This window comes from Arvicola amphibius, chromosome 8, assembly GCF_903992535.2.
Source record: "Arvicola amphibius chromosome 8, mArvAmp1.2, whole genome shotgun sequence".
Taxonomy (NCBI): Eukaryota; Metazoa; Chordata; class Mammalia; order Rodentia; family Cricetidae; genus Arvicola; species Arvicola amphibius.
In genome coordinates, this window is record NC_052054.1 from 66355147 (window position 1) to 66374325 (window position 19179).

Sequence of the window (19179 nt, forward strand, 5' to 3'; positions counted from 1 at the left end):
TGTCTGGAGAGGCTTATGGAGAGAGGTGTAGGGGCTGGGAGCGAGGGATCTGGTCGGGTGCTTGCCTGATAGGGATCAGGGCGCAACCATTGGCCTGGCTCGGTCAGGGGGCCGCAACGAGTGCCACTGGGCAATGGGCCGCCTGGGGTTGGCCAACATGTCAGCCCAGTGCCGTAGGCCAGCCCCACCAACGGCTGCACCCACTGCCACTCTCCCGATGGCCTCATTCTTGCCCAGCTTGTCATAGTCCAATACAGTCAGCTCCACCTGGACTTTCTGGAGAGGGAGAGAAAGGAAGGCCGCATAGGGAGAGGTGTAGGAGTTTGCCAAGGACATTCCCTGTGATCAGGCTATGTAGGGACATTGCCACGGGAGTTTGGGGCAGGAAGGAGTGGCAATTGGAAAAGACAAAGAGGTGCTCAGGAATTTTTGTTCCTTTGAAAAGTAAATTCTTCCTTCCTTCCTTTCTTTTTTTTTTTTTTTTATTCTGTTTTAGACAGGGTCTTATTATGTAGCCCTGCCTGGTCTGGAACTTGCTATGTAGAACAGCTTGGCCTCTATGGAGTGCTGGGATCAAAGCCATAATACCCAACTTCTACAGAGATAAACCCATAGGACCCATTGTCCAGAGCTTGGTAGGGGCCTCTTTAGAGATCAGGACTCAGAAGAGAGGCAAACATGCAAGTCCTTGATATGGGTGCTGTGATCCAAAGACTTTAAAATAGGAACTAGAAGGTCTAAGCTTGTTAGGGGTGGGCCTTGCTGGGGACAGGCACTTACTGTCCACACATGCATGTCTTGCTTAGGGGAGAGCATGCCCAAGGCCAGGTCTCCTGGTCTCCAGATGAGGAAATGGAGACGAACAATACGACCTCAGACCTTAGGGTTGGTTCTTCACTGATGCCCAGGCCCCTTTCCCTTTGCCACTACCATCTTTGGGGGTTCCTGTGGTGGAGCTGTCTCAGTAAAATCAGGGGCATGGCTGCACTCACCTGCACTTGGTCACAGGGCACCTCGAAGCTGAAGGCCTCGTTATAATAGGGGTTCAGAGTGTTCTTCTTAATAGTGGTTTTCTTCTTCCGAACCTTTTTGCCTCCCTGAAGCAGGTGCACCTTCACATAGGGATCTGGGGCAAAGAAAGGCATTTTTTAACTCCGCACTGCTGGGGCTCATGGGGATCAGGCTGTGTGGAAGCCGTGAAGAATCTCTTTTGGACCTAGGTAGAATCACCCCATGCATACCTCAGGTGTCCCTTTCCTGGATAGGATCAGTTCTGTAGTATCCCACAGCAGTATGGGTTTTGCTATCCCCTAAGAGACCTCCCAGGTCAAGAAGCTATCAGAACCCCTAGTCAAAAACACACCCCCTGTCCTGATTGGTGTTCGTCATGGTTGTTGTTTTGTTATCAAATCGATACAAGTTAGAGTTATCTGAGAAGAGAACCAAAAATGAGAAAATGCCTTCATGATGTTGCCTACAGTCAGGAGGTATTTTCCTAATTAGGGGTTGATGTGAGGACCTTGCCCACTGTGGGTAGTGTCAACCGTGCACAAATGGTCCCGGATGTATAAGAAGCCGGCTGAGAAAGCCATGGGGAGAAAGCCAGGAAGCTGCACAGGAAGCTGCACTCCTTTCCGCCCATCTTCATCAGCTCCTACCTCCAGGTTCCTGAATTACTTGAGTTCCTGCCCTGACTTCTGTCGGTGATCGAATGTCACAAAATAAAGCTGTAAAATTAAACGTTTTTCTTCCCCATTTTTTTAAATCATAGTCTTTATCACAGCAGTATAAACCCTAACACACACGCGCGCGCACACACCCACACCCCCCCACACACACACCATTTTTTGCTTTGCACACACCTGAGAGTCCTCCTACATCCATCTTCTTCAGGTTTTTAGCTTCCAGAACAATGACAGTGAGTTTTCCGGCCGTGGGGACATAGCGGAGAGAGAAGCAGATGTCCCCCAGTTTCACCTGCTAAAAGGAGGAATGGAACATATCACCCAAATCGGCCCCTCACCTGCTGGTTTTGTAATGGAATGGTCCAGAGTCAAGCACCAGGGAGGTGGAGCCAGCTAGTTCGCCCTCTGGAAAGCCTGTTATCTGATTGGTCCAGAGTAGGGGTGGGCGGAGCCACACATGCTCACCTCCTCTTTGGGAGCCATCTGCAGCTCTTTCCAGGCCTGCACCGGCCGGCCCAGATTTACTGAACTCATGGGCACCCGCACCTCCCCGATGGCATCATTGCGGGAGAAGCGATCGAAATCGTATACTGCCATGACCAGCACTCTGCCTCCCAGTTCCACATATGGCACCTGGTAGAAGGGAATACAGAGGGCAGGATAGGAAGCCAGAGAGAGAGGGTGTGGGGGATAGAATATTCAGGCAGAAGTGGAGTGGGGCTGTAGACAGAGTTTCCTTTGGGTTGCCAGCTCCCAATAGCTACACAGAGACTTCTTATTAATTATGAAAGCTTGGCCTTTGGCTCAGGCTTGTCTCAAGAAGCTCTTACTGATGTGGGATCCTCCTCTGTATGTTATGAATATATTTTATTACCATTGGTTAATAAAGAAGCTGCTTTGGCCTATGGCAGGGAAGAATATAACCAGACTGGAAGAGACAGAGGGTAGGCAGAGTCACAGAGATGCCATGCAGCTGCCAAAGGAGAAGGACACGGGAACCTTACCAGTAGGCCACAGCCTCATGGTGATACACATATTAACAGAAATGGGTCAATTTAAGATGTAAGAGCTAGCTAGGAATATACCTAAGCTATTGACCAAACAGTGTAGTAATTAATATAGTGTCTGTGTAGTAATTAATGTAGGTCTGGGCAGCCGGGAAACAAACACGTAGTCTCCATTTACATATTACAACTTAAATTAACCTCATTTGTATTAATCTGCTTTCTGCCATCTGATGTTAGCTTGCTCCTTTTGTTTCCTCTCCATGTCTGGCTGGTGACTCCGCCTTTCATTTTTCCAGAGTCTTCTCTGTCCCCAGAAGTCCCCCCAATCTCTTCCCGCCTAGCTGTTGGCCATCCAGCTCTTTATTAAACCAACCACAGTGACACATCTTCACACAGTGTACAAATACCCCATAACGTGGGCAGTGATGTTCCAGGGACCTCAGTAAAGTACAGGGATCGGCAGAAGAAAACTCACGTGAGCAGAACACAAATAGCAGCGTACAAGGACCAAGGTCACAGACAGCACAGGCACTGCAGTGTTCCGGGGGACAACTCCAGGGGCCAAGGAACCGCCTCCCACCACCTATACACACAGGCTGGCAGCTGCCACCTGAGCTGTGACTTCTTCCAGGGAGAGCGGAAGGGGTCAGTCCTTAGCATTCCAGGGACGAAGGGTAGGCTGAGGACCACGGGGTGATGGCAACAGGAACTCACCTTGAAGGCAAAGGTTTCCCCAAAGTGTGGATTTAGGGTCTGCCGATGCACCTTGGTCTCATGTCGCCTCCGCTTGTCTGGCAGCAGATAGACGCTAACATAGGGGTCTGAAGAACCTCCTAGGTCCAACGCCGCCAGCCCTTCAGCTTGCAGGATGCCCACCAGGAGCTGCAGGAGCCCAGACACAGAAGAGGGACTCTAGTCCAGCCTCCCACCCAGGGTCTCCCCTTCCAAAGCATTTGCCCTCCTTCACACCCACCTGACCCGTCTGGAAGTCATAATCCAGTGAATACTGCAGTCGTCCTAGCTGGTGTTTGTCTGGTACCTGCTGGCCTGGAATTGATGGTGAGGGATCAAGCTCCTCTATTTCAGGCTGAACCTAGAAAACCAGGGACAAGAAGGTGGAATCTTCTCTGGAAACTAGCACCCTCCAGGCTCAGAAACCTCAAGAGGCTCATAGACCCCCTCCCTCTTGTCTAAACAGTGTTTGATTAGTAATGTCTGGAATAAGATATGGTGACAAAGGCAACATATCTGCCAGCATTTGATTAGTGATGTCTGCTATAGGAACAGACAGTGAGACGCAATCTGGGCCTGTTTCATTCCCCCATGTCCTAATGAATGTACTGGGATAACAGTACAAATTACCACCATCATCTTGCCACAGGAAAATGGTATATTTACCACATGCTTAGCATTTAGCATGTAAGGTTTTTTGTTTTTTGTTTTTTAACCCAGGCCATAGACTCTCAAAGTCTAGTCTCCATCAGAGATGAGTGGCAAACACCGAGGTCACCTCATTAGGGGTTCTGATTTATGAGGTCTGTGTGAATTCCATCCAAAATTTACATTTCAATAAAGTTGGAGGTGATTCTGACATACATGGCCTTTGAAATCACTGACTTAAGGAATAGGAATGGAGGGTGGGTTCGAGGATCCCAAAAGAAATCCTTCTAGCTAATAATTATAACAACAGCTACTTGTTGAGAAAGGAGAGACATGAGTTAATTACCATGAACCACAGATGTGGTTCTCAAGGTCACACAGACGAAAAAATGGTCCCCAGGGTTGGAAACCCAAGACTGCCTGGTTTGCATTCCACTCTGCCCTCAGGTGCATAATATTCAGATTCTACCACAGCCTATTACTTTTTTAATACTGAATTTTTAATATTTTAAGTTATATGTAGGCATGCGTCTTCATGTGGATATGTGCATGTGAGTGTAGTTGCCCATGGGACAAGAGGTATTGGATATCCTGGAGATGTTGTAGGTGGTTGGGAGCCTACATAGGCACTGGGGACAGAGTGTGGTCCTACATAGACACTGGGGACAGAACGTGGTCCTACATAGACACTGGGGACAGAACATGGTCCTATATAGACACTGGGGACAGAACATGGTCCTATATAGGCACTGGGGACAGAGCATGGTCCTACATGGGCAATGGGGACAGAGCGTGGTCCTACATGGGCAATGGGGACAGAGCGTGGTTCTACGTGGTCCTACATGGACACTGGGAACAGAGCGTGGTCCTACATGGCAATGGGGACAAAGCGTGGTCCTACATGGGCACTAGGGACAGAACGTGGTCCTCTGGAAGAGGAACAAGTGCTCTTCACCACTCTCCATACCCCCTAAGTCCTTGATGACGTGTGTGTTTGTGTGTGTGTGTGTGTGTCCGTTGGTGCACATACATGACATATATGCTGGATCTCTCTCAGACATGCTGTCGTATAGCTCATGTTGGCCTCCAACTTGCCATGTAACCACAGATAACCTCGAATTTCTGGATCCTCCTGCCTCCACCTCCCAAGATCTGGGATTACTGGTGTACACTACCACACCTTATGTGGTGTCGGGGATTGAATCCGGGGCTTCATATGGCCAGGAAAATGCTTGGCAGTTGAGCTACATTCCCAGGACCCTGTCCCTGTCTTGGGCAAACACCTCAACAGGGCGCATTTGCCCTCCTTACGTGGAGAGTGCTCAGTCTTCCTGATGCCCCACTATGGGACACTGTGAACAACTCTCTATTGCTTCACCTCAAAAGCCAGTAAGCGGTCCTCAACACCTGCTCTTCCTTTGACCTGAATGTTCTTGTCCTGGCTCTCAGCTAACTCTGTCGTTCTGGTCTAGCCACAGAAGTCATCAGGAAACTTCCTCTGACTCTAGGGCTGTTCATACCACAATGTCTGTTGTGCCCTGCTTATGACAACATCCTAAGTAAGTCACTTCTCCAGAATAGTTAGGGCAGCGTGGCTGTAGATAGAGGTGTGTGTGTGTGTGTGTGTGTGTGTGTGTGTGCCCATGTATGTTGGTATACTCATCTATTCCTGTGCACGTGTGTGAAGGTCAGAGGTCAACTTTGGGTGTCTTCCTCTCTTACTCTCTACCTTACTTTTTGAGACAGCTAGAGCTTACCATTTCGCTGAGACATGGAGTTCCAGGAATATGCCCGTTTCTACTCCCTCCCCACCCCCACTTCAGGAGCTATGGGCATGCATGGCCAGGCCCAGCTTTTGGGTGGGTAAGGGATCAGAACTATGGTCCGCATACTTGCTTAGCAACCATGTTGCCTACTGGTTTTTTCATTTGTTTGTTTTATTTTGTTTTATAGATTTATTTACTTTATGTGTATTAGTGTTTTGCCCACATGTATGTGTGTGCACCACATGTGTATCTGACACCCACAGAAGTCAGAAGAAGGTGTTGGGTCGCCTAGAACTATAGTTACCGATGGTTGTGAGCCACCATGTGGGTTCTGGGAACCGAACCTTTGTCCTCTGTAAGAGTAGCAAGTGCTCTTAACCACTGAGCCAGCTTCTCAGTCCTGTTTTGTTTTGTGAGGCAAGGTCTCACTTTTTAGCCAGGCTGGAGTTGCAGGCACTATATAGCTCTGGTTGATTTTGAACTCACAGCAACCCTACTGCCTCAGCCTCCCAAGTGCTGGGATTACACATGTACACCATCACACCCAGCTCGGACTGGAGAGTTTTTGTGGACAGTTACAAGCTCTGGTCCCCAGAATCCAGTGGACAAAATGGGATTAAGAAGTGAAGGGACCAAAGATAGGGGACAGCTGGGGACTTTGGGGGCAGCCGGGTGTGCAAAGGAAAGGGTGAAGAAGCTGTCCATGTCACACCTTATCTATGTAACTGCGGCCCAGCTCTTTCACTTCCTGAAGGTGAACTTGGGCCTGGGCCTGGCTCTTCTTGCCCAGCCGTCTTCGACAGCGCTTTCGGTAGAGACAGAAACAGCTGCTGAAGATCAGGAGGCCTGAACCCAGTACTATGGTGACCAGGATCCAGGCAGGCACTGCAGAAGGATGGACACAACATGCATCGAAGCTCTGGGAATTCAGCTGACTAGCTCATTCTTGACTCCCTATGACAGCTTGAATCTTAGCCTGGATGCCCCTCCAGCCTATTCCATCCCATTTTGATCCCATGCTTTCCTTCCAACCAGTCTCACCTGTAAAACTCAATTGATGCTCTAACCCATGCTGACATGATTTGCTTTCTTTTTTGTTGTTACTTGTCTGTTTTTGTTTTTTTATTTGTTTTCTTACAGTCCTGATGTCTCTACACGCATTTTGATGTTTGCTTAAATCCTATTGCTTTTAGAAGCTTCTTTGCTCGCTCATGGGTCTCAGTTTCCATTCACCCATTTATGATACCATTCCATGCCCCACCCTTGATCCGCTTCTGGTTTTCCTCTCAGACCTGTCTTTCCTTTTCAGCAGTTCAGATTCTAGTCTGGGATTCTGACCCATGATCCCTGCCGGATTTTCCAGTTCACGAACCCGAGTCTTTGCATCTGAGTCCCGCCCCTAGGGATCCCGCGGGGGTTTTCCACTTGGGCTTGCCCAGGTTTCTCTCACCTGCACCCTGCCTGATGCGGCTGGAGTCTGGAGGTGTCTCAGGCGCTGGAGAGCCAGGGGTCGGGGGTTCCGGGAACATGGCGTCGGGTTCCTGCGGTTCTTCCTGCAGAGGTACCCAAGTACCCTATCCTCCCACTCCTACCCCCAAGCATCCATTGAGCTTTCCGCGCATCAAAGGCTTTCGGTGCACATTGGGAATTAATCTGAGCCTTTCCAGGCCGAGGGCGGGCTTTGGGAGAACCCAATTCCATCACAAAGGGACGCTCCCTCTCTGCAGGCATCCCCCAACCACCCTCTTCTGCCCCTTCCTTGCCCTTCCCAAGGGCTTAAACCGGAAGTGGGCGAAGGCAGGCGTGGGAACCAGCAGACCGCTGTTGCCCAGAGAGACCGCCAGGCTCCAGGCAGGGTGATAGCAAGGCTGGTTGCTGGGCAACGAGCCTGTTGCCAAGACAACAGGAGGGACTGACGCACAGAAACGAAGGCCGGGCGGTGCCTGTGCATGGGACTCGGGACAGGGATCCCGCGGCCCTGCGAGGGTGGTTGAGGGCGGCCTGTGCTCTGTGCATCCCCAACGGCTTCTCCCTCCACATCGGACCCCTTGCACCACCGCTCTTGCTGGTGAAGTGGGGAACCTGCCCCCGCACCTCTGTTGGGCACCCACATCCTCTTGCTCGCGAGTCTCTCGCGCGCACCCTGACTCTGTCCTCACACCTGTTCTCGTGACCTAGTCGGCGTTCACTTCTCTCTAAACCCCAGATGGACATCTTCCCTACTCTGTTCCCCACATCCTTCTCTCGCCCGCGTCTCTGCTGCCCTCTGTTGTCTGGCCTCGGTCTCTCTCTCTCTCTCTCTCTCTCTCTCTCTCTCTCTCTCTCTCTCTCTCTCTCTCTCTCTCTCTCTCTCTCTCTCTCTCTCTCTCTCTCTCTCTCTCTCTCTCTGCTTTCTGCCTACCAACCTTCTCTCTTTGTCTCCACACCTGCCTCTCATCTCCATACAGCATTCTCCTAGGGTAGGGCTTCAACCTGCTACTCAGAGTTGATTCTTGTCAGCGTCCCTCCACCCAGTCCCTCACCCCTACCCCTGCCACACACCTCGGTCCCTCTGCGAATAGGACTGAGGATGTGGCTTGGTCAGAGGGTCCCACAGCTCCTACCTGCTAGGTGACCCTCCTGGAGGCGCCGAGTGGTGGGCTGCCGGGACCCCGCCCCCAGCACGTGGGCGGATGGCGCTGTCCGGTGTGCTGATCTAGCTTGGCGGGGTGGGGGCGCGGCTGAGTCTAGCTAGGCTGGTGCCTGTGCCCCTGTGTGTGAACGCGCGCGCGTGTATGAATGTGTGCATATGTGTGCGTGCGTGTTCTGCCCCGGAGAAAGGAGAACGCTCTGCTCCGCCCCTCGGCCCGCCACACCCGAGAACCACCATGGCGCCCACGTACGTTGATCTTAGTACCCTAGAATGTTCTGACGTCTGGCTAAGTCATCGGACATCTACACTCTGCACCAGCCCCCGCAAGACACACACAAAACAGACCTTTTTACAATGCAATTAACTGGATTCCAGAGCACTTGGTTTCAAGATTCATGATAAGCTCCTCTGGAGACCAAGTACTAAGTTACCCAGATTCTCAAGGCAAGGAATAGGAGCTTCCAGCATTTCTGCTCTCAGACATCACTTCCCCTTAACCAATCCCTTACATCCTTGGCTGCAGCCCTCTTTGAGAGACCTGGCCATCCGAATCTGTATATGTGTGCACGTGCGCACTTGTGTGTTCGTGTGTATAGTGGTGCACGTTCATGTGTGTGTGCATGTGTGAAGGTCAGAAGGCAACTTTGCATGTTTTCCCTCCACCTTTTAAAAACTTAAATTACATTTATTTATTGGGGGGGAGCAGTGGGCATGTGGAGGTCAAAGGACACTTTGAAGGCATTGGCTCTCTCCAGCCACCATGTGCATTCCTGGGGACTGACCTCAGGTCACCACGCTTTACAGGAAGGGTCTTTTCCAGCTGAGTACTCAGTGACCCTGTCTATCTTTTCTTGAGAGACAGTCTCACTGGCCCGGAACACAGCGAGTAGGCTAGGTTGGCTGGCCATCAAGCCCCAGAGACCTGTCCACCTCTGCCTCCTCACTTCTACCGTTACAAGCAAGCCCCACCACACCCAGATTTTTCCACATGGGTTCTGAGGCTCAAATTCAGGTCTCTGTTTGCAAAGCAAGCATTTTCCCAACTGAGCTATCCTTCCAGCCCCAACCCTGTAATTTTTTAGTGAGTGATAGAATATAATGGGCTCTTCAAGTTCCCTCCATGTGTTTGCTCCAGTTTTAATGTGTAGAACCCCCTCTTCTATCCCAATATTATCTCCAGAAACAAAAATGCACCTTCGGGGAGAATAGTTTAATAAATTATATGGACGGAAAGAATGTGCAGGCACGGGTTGCACGGAGACCACAAGCAAAGGGGCTCCCTTCAGCCTCTGAAAGGAGACTGATTCCGTTTCTGAAATAATCGGGGGAGGGGCAGGTACCTGCCCACCCTTGTTCCTCAGGTAGCAGAATTCCAGATCCTGATTCTTTCTTCTGAATCCAGGCTCGAGTCCATTTCTTTGAGACCCTGCATGCCCCAGCCACAGCCACCTCCACTCAAAGAACAGGAAATCCCCTTGTTGCCCCTGTCCTTAGGCTCCCAGCTCCCACAAGGCTCATATTAGAAGTACAGCAGTCCCATCCTGTCCTTGGACAACAGGAGATGGCTTTCCAGTGGGCTGGGGTGGCTGAGACTCCAAACCTCACTTCTCTTGAAGGTTCAGGATTCTGGGCTTCAGCAGGGGTCCATATCCAGCCTGATTATTTCTGTGTGTAGGCTCAGCACCCAGTAGCTGAGACCTCAGACTCATGGGCTCTGATGGCAGCTACGTTCTCATAAATGAAGTTTGGCACATTCTCATAGACTGACTCCTTTAGGATGAGGGCGGGGGCTGACTTCTGGAGGAACCTCAAGATGCATTGGTGGAGGAATACATACTGGGCCTGGGGGGGGGGGATGCACAGAGATGAGGAATGCTCCCCCAAAGGGTACCTCATTCCCACACCATGCCCACACCCCCTTAGAGCCCCTCACCTCTGTCTGTACCATCAGTGGCCGGCTCTCTCTCATCTTCTTCACGAAGCTGAAGGGACCCACCAGCCCCTCACACTCCAGCTGTCGGAGTAGGACGTCCAATGCAATGAGGGTGCCCGTCCGGCCCACGCCAGCGCTAGGCAAGGGACAAGACAGGGGTCAGGCCTCCAGAAGAAGGGGAAGTCTGGAGTTCTAGCAGCTGAGATGGAATGGTTTTGGAGCACCCGGAAGGTGTGACACTCAACAAGTCGCAGTTTAAGTGGGGACTGTGGGCAATGACAGTAACTAGCAGTTTCTGCCTCCATGTTCTGTGAACTCTGCTTGGCCTTGTCACTGCTCCCAAGCATAAAAATGGGATGCATCGGCACACCCATTTCACAGGTGGCAACATGAAAGTTGAGGAAGTCACGTGACTCGGGCCATGCAGTTAATAACAGGTCTGGAGCTGAAATTCACAGGAATAACTCCTAAACAAATTGGTGTGGTGTTTGTTGTTGTTGTTTGATTGATTGGTTTGGCTTTGATTTTTCAAAACAGGGCTTCTCTGTGTTGCCCTGACTCTCCTGGAATTCACTGTGTAGACCAAGGTGATCCACCTGCCTCTGCCTCCCGAGTGTGGGATGACAGGCGTATGTCCGGCCCCTAATTGATTTTTAAAGATTATATTTTTCTTTTAATTATGTGTATGTGTGCATGTCTGTGATGGATTCTGAGTCCCTGGGGACAGGGGACAGAACTCTCCAATGGAGAGACTTCCAGGGTAGCGCTCACCTGCAATGCACAATGGGAGGACCCCCATCCATGCTCTGGTCCACCCACTCCCGCAGCACCTTTTGGAAATCCAGCAAAGGGTCTGGGGAGTAAGGAACTCCATGATCTGGCCAGGCCAGGAAGTGGAACTGGCGCACAGAGTGAGTCTGTTGTTCTCCCACCTGAAAGGAGATAAGGACTGAGCAGGGAGAGTGTAGAGACTCCAGAAGCTTCTACGCCTGATGGGGGAGAAACTCCCCCCATCACACTGCAGAGAGGTCTCTTGACGTGCTCTTGGTGGGACTGAAGGGACTCACATGGAAGAGCTGAAGATCCCTCACTGTCCAGTTCTCCTTCACCTCCTCACTCATCAACGTCACTTGCAACTGCCCATGCGTGCAGGGCTGAGCGTCCAGAGGCCAGTAATGCTCACACTTCACCTGGGCAAGGAGACCAGGACAGTCAGAAAGCAGAGCGGGGCACGTGTGTGTGTGTGTGTGTGTGTGTGTGTGTGTGTGCGCGCGCGCGCGCGTGCGTGCGTGTGAGCACAGTGTGGGAATGAACACACGAGTGTGCATATGGGTATGGATGCCTGAGACTGTTGTCACGAGACTTTTGCAACCACACTCTACACTGCACTCGCTGAGACAGGGTCTCGCGCTGAACACGGAGCTTGAACACTATGACTAGTCTGGCTGGCCAGCTTGGTCCAGGGCCTCCACTTTCTGCCTTCTGAGGGCTAGAATTACAAGCGAGTCACTGTGCTCGCTTAGCATTTATGCAGGTCTGAGGATCCAAGCTCTGGCCTTTGTGCTTACATGTTAAATCCCTTATCCGCTGAGCCATCTCCCCACCCCTGAGAACAAGACACCTTTGCATGTTGGCTTTTTTTTTCCCCCGAGAGGACCTACTTGGGCTTTATTTGAAGTCAAAGATGACCCTGACTTATGGTCTTCCTGCCTCTATCTTCCAGAGTGCTGGATTATATAGGTTTGTGCCACCTCATAGGTTTATACGGTGCTGGGAATTGAACCTAGGCCCTCATGCATATTAAGCAAGTACTGGTCTCTTCGATGATTCTTCTAGTCAAGGTGAGGATATGCTTGCTACCCTTGGCAACAACATAGGACACAGGGGTGCCAGATGGAATAGATTCACACCAGCCAAGAGGGCTCCTTCATCTCAAGGTCTGTGGAGCCTTGATATAGTTTGAAGGTGCTTCTTCTAAAAACTTGTGAACTGAGAGCCTCATTCCTAAATTCATAGGCGAAGAGTATCTGGAGATGAGGTCTATAGGAAGACACTAAGATTAGATGAAGTTGTCTAAACTAGGATTAGATGAGGTCATAGGGGCCCTCAGTATGATATTCGTGATTGTATACGATGAGAAAAAGAACTGAGCAGGTACACTGGCTGTGCCTCACCACGTGGTGCTTTCTATCTTGTCGTGATGCAGGAAGACCCTCCCCAGATGCCAGCTTCATGATCTTGAACTTCCCACCCTCCAGAAGCATGAGACACATGAACCTTTGTTCTATATAAAATATCCCATCTGTGGCAGTCACTCACAGCAGCAGAACATGGACCATGCACACACACATGCACACGTGCACACACACGGATCTGTGGACATTACGAAAGTGGAGGTGGTGGTTCCTTGTTGGAGATGATGGAGTTGTGTTGGAGAAATGCAGAGGTGTGTAGAAGGGACTGCACCGAGTCAGAGTCCAGGTGGGGCAGGGTCAAGGGCTGGTGCTCAGAGGTCAGCACCAGGACAGAGAGCTCTTCTCACCCGTCCAGACTCCATGCAGTTGGTCAGCATGACCAGGGTGTGGCTCTTCTGTTCCCACACCAGACGCCAGAAATCACCCACAGTGTGAGGCAGGGGACCCTGGGTTGCAATAAATTCCTTGGAGCTCCAGAGACCCTAGTTGAGGAAAGCAGGAATGTCAAGGAAGCGTCATCGGATGACCAGCACCCCCTTCAGCTCTTTCTCTCTCCAGACTCACAAAGTGTTCCCCGCCCCCCACTGCCACCTTACAGGCATGAAGCTGGCGTTGATATAGTCGGAGCCTGGTTCCTCTTGGAGGGGCTTCAGGGGCACCAGAGACCAATCATCTAGGAGAACACAGCAGCATCAGCAATGAAAACAGGGCTCAGAGAGCCAAGCATTGGTGGTGCACTCCTTTTTTTTTTTTTTTTTTAATATTTATTTATTATGTATACAGCATTTCTTCCATGTATGTCTGCAGGCCAGAAAAGGGCACCAGACCCCATTACAGATGGTTGTGAGCCACCATATGGTTGCTGGGAATTGAACTCAGGACCTTTGGAAGAGCAGGCAATGCTCTTAACCTCTGAGCCATCTCTCCAGCCCGGTGGTGCACTCCTTAGGAGGTAGAGGCAGAGGCAGGCAGATCTCTGTGAGTTCAAGGCCATCTTGGTCTGCAGAGTGAGAGCCAGTACAGCCAGGACTGTTATACAGAGAAACCTTGTCTCAGAAAACAAAAAAACAAAAGCCAACCAAACAAAGGAGGACTGAGAGGGGGCTCGGCTGGTAAACGGCTTGTTGCACAGATGCGGCCTCAGTTCCAGACCCAAAACCTATATCAAAAAGCCAGGCATGGGAGAGTAGGCTTGTAATTCCAGCACTGGGGGGGAGGGGCAGACAGGAGAACACTGCGGGTTGCAGGCCAGCCAGACTTGGTGAGTTCCAGATCAGTGAAAAATGCTGTTTCCGAAACAGTGGCTCAGCTGCTAGGTAGAGTGTTTGCCTGGCTTGCAAGAATCCCTGGGCTGGATCCCTAGTGCTGCATAAAACCGGGTGTTGTGATAGCTGTAACCCAAGCACTTGGGAGGCAGAGGTGGGAGTTAAAGGTCATCTTTGGCTACACAGTGAGTTTGATGTCAGCCTGGGCTACTGGGACCCTGCCTCAACAAAACCAAAATTAGGTCCAGCAAGATAGCTCAGCAAGGTGCCACCAAACCTGATGAACTGAGTTTGATTCTGGTCCCCACATGGTGGAACAAGAGAGTTGACTCCTACCAGCTGTCCTCTGACCTCCACAACAGGCTGTGGTATGCATGTCACACCACCACCATTCTAAATAAATAAAAAATGCAAAAACAAACAACCAACCCATGGTGCCAGGGAGATGGCTCTGTGGATAAGAGCATTTGCTGTTCTTGAGAAGACCTGAGTTCAGTTCCCAACACCCATGTTGGGGGTGCACACCCACCTATAACTCAGCTCCAGTCAATCTAAGCCTTCTGGTCTTCACAGGTGTCCATATACAAACCTCTCTCTCTCTCTCTCTCTCTCTCTCTCTCTCTCTCTCTCACACACACACACACACACACACACACAGTGAGAGAGAGAGAGAGAGAGAGAGAGAGAGAGAGAATAAATTTTTGTTGTTTTGTTTTGTTTTTGTTTTTTTGAGACAAGGTTTCTCTGTAGCTTTGGGACCTATCCTGGAACTAGCTCTTGTAGACCAGGCTGGTCTGGAACTCACAGAAATCCTCCTGCCTCTGCCTCCTGAGTTCTGGGATTAAAGGCGTGTGCCACCACCGCCTGGCTCAGAATAAAAAATTTTAAAATACAAAATTAGAAGTGGCTAGTGACTGAAGAAGACTTCTGGCTTCCACATACAGATCTGCACATACCTGCATGCACATGCATGAAAACACACACACATACACATACACTGTAGCAGCAGCAGCAGAAGAGGAGGAGGAGGAGGAGGAGGAGGAGGAGGAGGAGGAGGAGGAGGAGGAGGAGGAGGAGGAGGAGGAGGAGGAGGAGGGAGCAAGATAGAACCAGATAGAGAGCACAGGATTGGAGTCTGGCAGACTCCACGGGGAGGCAGATGCAGGTGGCAACACTCACAGGGCAGTACATTCCTGTAGCGGTTCTTGGATGTGTTCTCTGGAGCCAATGCTGTTGTCTGAGACTGGCCTTGGCCCTCTGGAGCCAATTGCTAGAGGCAGAGAGAGAGAGAGAAGAGATTCAAGGTGTTGAATTCTCCTCAATGCCCTCACAACTCCACGTGCCCTCCTCTGTTCATCCATCGAATATTTTTGTTGTTTGTTTGGTTGGCTTTTTTCTTTTCTTTTCTTTTCTTTTCTTTCTTTCTTTCTTTCTTTCTTTCTTTCTCTTTTCTTCTTTTTTTTGTTTTTTTTTTTTTTCAAGACAGGTTTCTCTGTGTAGCCCTGGCTGTCCTGGAACTTGCTCTGTAGACTAGGCTGGCCTTGAACTCCCAGAGATCTATCTGCCTCTGCCTCCTGAGTGCTGAGATTAAAAGCATACGCCACCACCGCCTGGCTGTCCATCGAATCTTGGGACTCTTGGCACTCACAAACATTGGAAGGATATGACCATCCATGTTGGGGATACTTGTGAGGACTTAGGGTCAACTAGGGGCTTCCTCTGACAGATGCCCTGAGGTGTAAGGCATCAGGGAGTCCTTGTGCTTAAACAAATATCCGTCATTGTTTCAGGGTTTCAGAGAGTTGAAAAGAAACCAGCTTGACAGTTTCTACATGACTAAAAGAGGTAAACTGGGGAATTGGCTCAATTGGCAGAGTGCTTGCTTAGCATGCCCAAGGCCCTGCATAAACCAGGTTCAGTGAAACACACCTGTAATTCCAGCATTTCGGAGGTCGCAGGAAGGATCATAACTTCAAAGTCATCTCTAGCTATATAGCACATTCCAGGAGAGCCTAGACTACATGAGAGCCTGTCTCAAAAAGGAGGTGGAGCTTATAGAAGATCTACAGGCGGCTGGTGGTTTGCTGGATAAGGAAGAGATGTTTTCTCCACTTGTATGCTGCCGTGCTACACTTAGTAACCCCTCACCCATATTCCTGTGAACAACCCTAATATAATTCATTGGTCTGTGCACACACACACACACACACACACACACACACACACACACACGGTGGTTGGGGAGTAGAAAGGGAGGGCTTTGGAAAAGGAAAGAGATCAGCACCAGTGAGGGGGGACAGGACAAGAGAGTAGGATAGGGAGGTAAATATAATCTAAATATATTATAAAGGCCAGCAAGATGACTCATTGGATAAAGGTGTTCGTAATCAAGCCTGAGGAGAAAGTCCCAAGTGGCACACACACACACACACACACACACACACACACACACACACACACACACACGGAACCTGGAAAGATGGCTCAATGGTTAAGAGAACTGGCTTCTCTTACAAAGGAAGGACCTTGGTTCAATTCCACATAGCTGCTCACAACCATTAGTTGCAGAGGATCCAGCGCCCTCTTATGGCCTCTGTAGTCATTGCATATACGTGGTACATGTACATGCATGCAGGCAAAACACCCACACATAAAATAAAAATAAGTAAATCCGAACAGTTAAGGGCGGGAGAGATGGCTCAGTTTTCAAGCTCAACCCAGAAGGGCCTGGGAAGCCGGGGCATGTGGGTACCAGCTGTGATGTCTCTGCTCTCACCCACCTGATACTCCTCAGCAAATCCATAGTTGCTGTCCTTCTCCTTCACCCTGACATGGTCAGCAAAGTCTTTGGCTAGGATATCCCCTGGGACGCTGTGGCGAGAAGAAAGGTAAAAATAATAATAATAATAATAATAATAATAATAATAAATAAGACTTTAAGCACCTTGAGGTTGGCAAGATGTCTTAGCAGGTAGAGGGTCCTAACACAAAGCCGGGTTGCTTGAGTTCCATCCTTGGTAGCCACATGCTGGAATGAGAGAACTGACTCCCGTGGGTTGTCTTCTCACATCCACACCTCACATACACTCCACGAAATAAAAAAGTAAATGAAGCACCGCGCATTTGGGAGACAGAGGCAGGCAGATCTCTGTGAGTTCGAGGTTAGCCTGGTCTACATAGTGAATCACAGTGATTTTGATTCAGCAAGGCCACTGCTGGTTAAATCCACCAAAGAAAGAACAATCTCAAAGGCCATCGGCTCAGCATCGTTCACGGCAGCGTGGCTCACAGGACTAAGGTGCAAGCAACACAAGCGCCCATCAGTGGCCACACATGGTCATACACAATAGAAACCCAGGGTTTGTGATATTGAGGCAGGAGGAGCACCAAGAGTTCAAGGCTAGCCTGAACTACATAATGAAACTTTGCCTCTAAAATAACAGCACAAGGGCCAGCAAGATGGCTCAGCACTAATAGATAAAACTTGACTACCTGACTTTGATCCCTAGGACCCATATGGTGGAAAAGAAAACCAACTCCTTCACACACAGATGTAAGCGCGCGCGCACACACACACACATACTCAGGCATGCACGCATGCTTTCACGCATGTGTACACCACACACATGCTTGCACCCCATAAATGTAATTTAAAACATTTAATAGAACAAGAGCCAGCACCAAGCGCCCATCAGTAAATGAATGGATGAACCAAATGTGGTCTACTCATACAGTGAAGTATTATTCAGCTTTTATTTTTTTTTCATGGTTTATTTTTTTTATATTTAAAAATTTCCATCTCCTTCCCTCCTCCTCCCCCCTCCCTCCCCTCCTCCTCCCCCTTCCCTCCCCTCCCCTCCCCTCCACCCATACCTCCCCTCCCTCCTTCTATTCAGCTTTTAAAAGGAAGAAGATGGGAATAGCAAAAAGGCTCGGCGGTTAAGAGCACTGGCTGCTCGTCCTGAGGGCCTAGCTTTGATTCCCAGCGCCCACATAATGACTCACAGCCAAAGCTACTCCAGTGCTGGGCGATCCAATGCCCTTTTCTGTCCTCTGCAGGTGCTGCATTACACATGGTGCACAAGCATGCAGCAAAGCACCCTTGCACATAAAAAAAAAATAAAATCTTAAACAGAAACCCCCCTCCCAGAAGTACATTGATATCCTTGCTGTCTTCCGCAAGACTCCACCTGCCGAGCCCCGCATGACCCCACTCTGGCATCGCTCCCTAACACCCTTCCCTGTGTTCACACCACCCAGTCTCAGCACCCTCAGCACCCCGACTGCTGCTACTTGCCTGTCCCCATAGTGGGGGGAGCCCTTACCCCATGCACAGAGACTGGTCTCAGTCCTAGCCAGAGTAAATCCACCTTGCAGCCATTTATCTGTTCTTTATCTGAAACTTTCAGAAAGCAAAAATATCCTTCCCATAGCCTGACAGAATTTCCTGAGGCTGCCAGAATCCTTCGCAGAAGCCTAGATGCACAAACTCTTTTTTTGAGTGTCTTTCTTTTAAGGCAGCCTGTAGTCACTTCTGCTGTTTGCACACACGGTGGCGCTCAAGGCCTAGGTTTCTATCCTTCCCACTCCAGCTTGTCTGAGCCCTTTCAGCTCTCTGTGTCACCCCTCCTCGGAAGCAGGCGTTTCTTTTGGTCCATCACAGGACATCCAAGAACTGTCCCAAGCCCTTCTGACTTCCTTCAGCTCTTTGCTCATGCTCATGTTCTTCTTAATTGGCTTCAGCTTTCCTCTAGCAGCTTTTTTTATTATGCATTTTATTCAGTGTGTTTTGGGGTGTGGGTAGGGAAGTGTGCGTGCGCCCTGGTGTGTGTGTGTGTGTGTGTGTGTGTGTGTGTGTGTGTGTGTGTGTGTGTGTTAGTAAACAACTATGGGAATCATGCTCCTGTCCACAGTGAGGACTGGACTTGGGTCATCAGGTGTGGCAGCAAGTACCTTCATGACTGAATCATCCTTTTCTTCTTTTGTTTTGTTTGGGTTTGTTGTTCTTGTTACTGTTGCTGCTGTTGTTTCAAAACAGGGTTTCTCTGTGACTCAGCCCTGGCTGTCCTGGAACTCACTTTGTAGACCAGGCTGGCCTTGAATTCACAGAGACCTGCCTGCCTCTGCTTCCTGAGTGCTGGGATTAAAGGCATGTGCCACCATGCCTGGGCCCCTCCTCTAGTTGTCATGCCCTGTCTAGAGTGTTCCTCGACCTTCCTCTCCTCTCTTTGTCTCCACATGTACAGCATAGTCTATGCTATCTTGCTCTTCGGCCCTTCCTGGTGCTAGAACACAAGTTGAGTTAGATCCCCAAGA

At 50.0% G+C, this 19179-nt stretch overlaps 2 protein-coding genes across 11 annotated transcripts in view; both read right to left on the reverse strand.

Moving 5' to 3' along the window:
* Window positions 1–75: 75 nt before the first annotated feature.
* On the reverse strand, window positions 76–7367 carry Syt5 (synaptotagmin 5). Its single transcript, XM_038340361.1, has 8 exons — window positions 7289–7367; window positions 6551–6723; window positions 3666–3785; window positions 3407–3574; window positions 2151–2318; window positions 1863–1980; window positions 993–1126; window positions 76–276 (listed from the first exon to the last, which is right to left on the reverse strand). Exons 1-8 carry the CDS (start codon window positions 7365–7367, stop codon window positions 76–78), a joined length of 1161 nt encoding a protein of 386 aa, XP_038196289.1.
* A 2298-nt stretch (window positions 7368–9665) lies between these two features.
* The window catches only part of LOC119820524 (lysoplasmalogenase-like), a 62165-nt gene continuing 52651 nt past the window's right edge, over window positions 9666–19179 (reverse strand). For all 10 annotated transcript variants that reach the window (XM_038338948.2, XM_038338953.2, XM_038338955.2 and 7 more), the window contains 8 exons: window positions 16644–16734; window positions 15043–15133; window positions 13195–13271; window positions 12946–13080; window positions 11471–11593; window positions 11175–11335; window positions 10404–10539; window positions 9666–10312 (listed from right to left, as the gene is read on the reverse strand). In XM_038338948.2, coding sequence (XP_038194876.1) covers window positions 10148–10312; window positions 10404–10539; window positions 11175–11335; window positions 11471–11593; window positions 12946–13080; window positions 13195–13271; window positions 15043–15133; window positions 16644–16734 — 979 coding nt within the window. In that variant the 3' untranslated portion in view covers window positions 9666–10147. The remainder of the gene's footprint in view (window positions 10313–10403; window positions 10540–11174; window positions 11336–11470; window positions 11594–12945; window positions 13081–13194; window positions 13272–15042; window positions 15134–16643; window positions 16735–19179) is intronic.

Bases quoted from the DNA above. Each gene is read 5' to 3' on its own strand.
- Syt5 (XM_038340361.1), bottom strand. From the start codon at position 7,367: ATGTTCCCGGAACCCCCGACCCCTGGCTCTCCAGCGCCTGAGACACCT. The intron at 6,724-7,288 runs GTGAGAGAAACC...ATCCTTCTGCAG, and splicing joins CCGCATCAGGCAGGGTGCAG to TGCCTGCCTGGATCCTGGTC. The intron at 2,319-3,406 runs GTGAGTTCCTGT...CCCTTCTACCAG, and splicing joins GGGAAACCTTTGCCTTCAAG to GTGCCATATGTGGAACTGGG.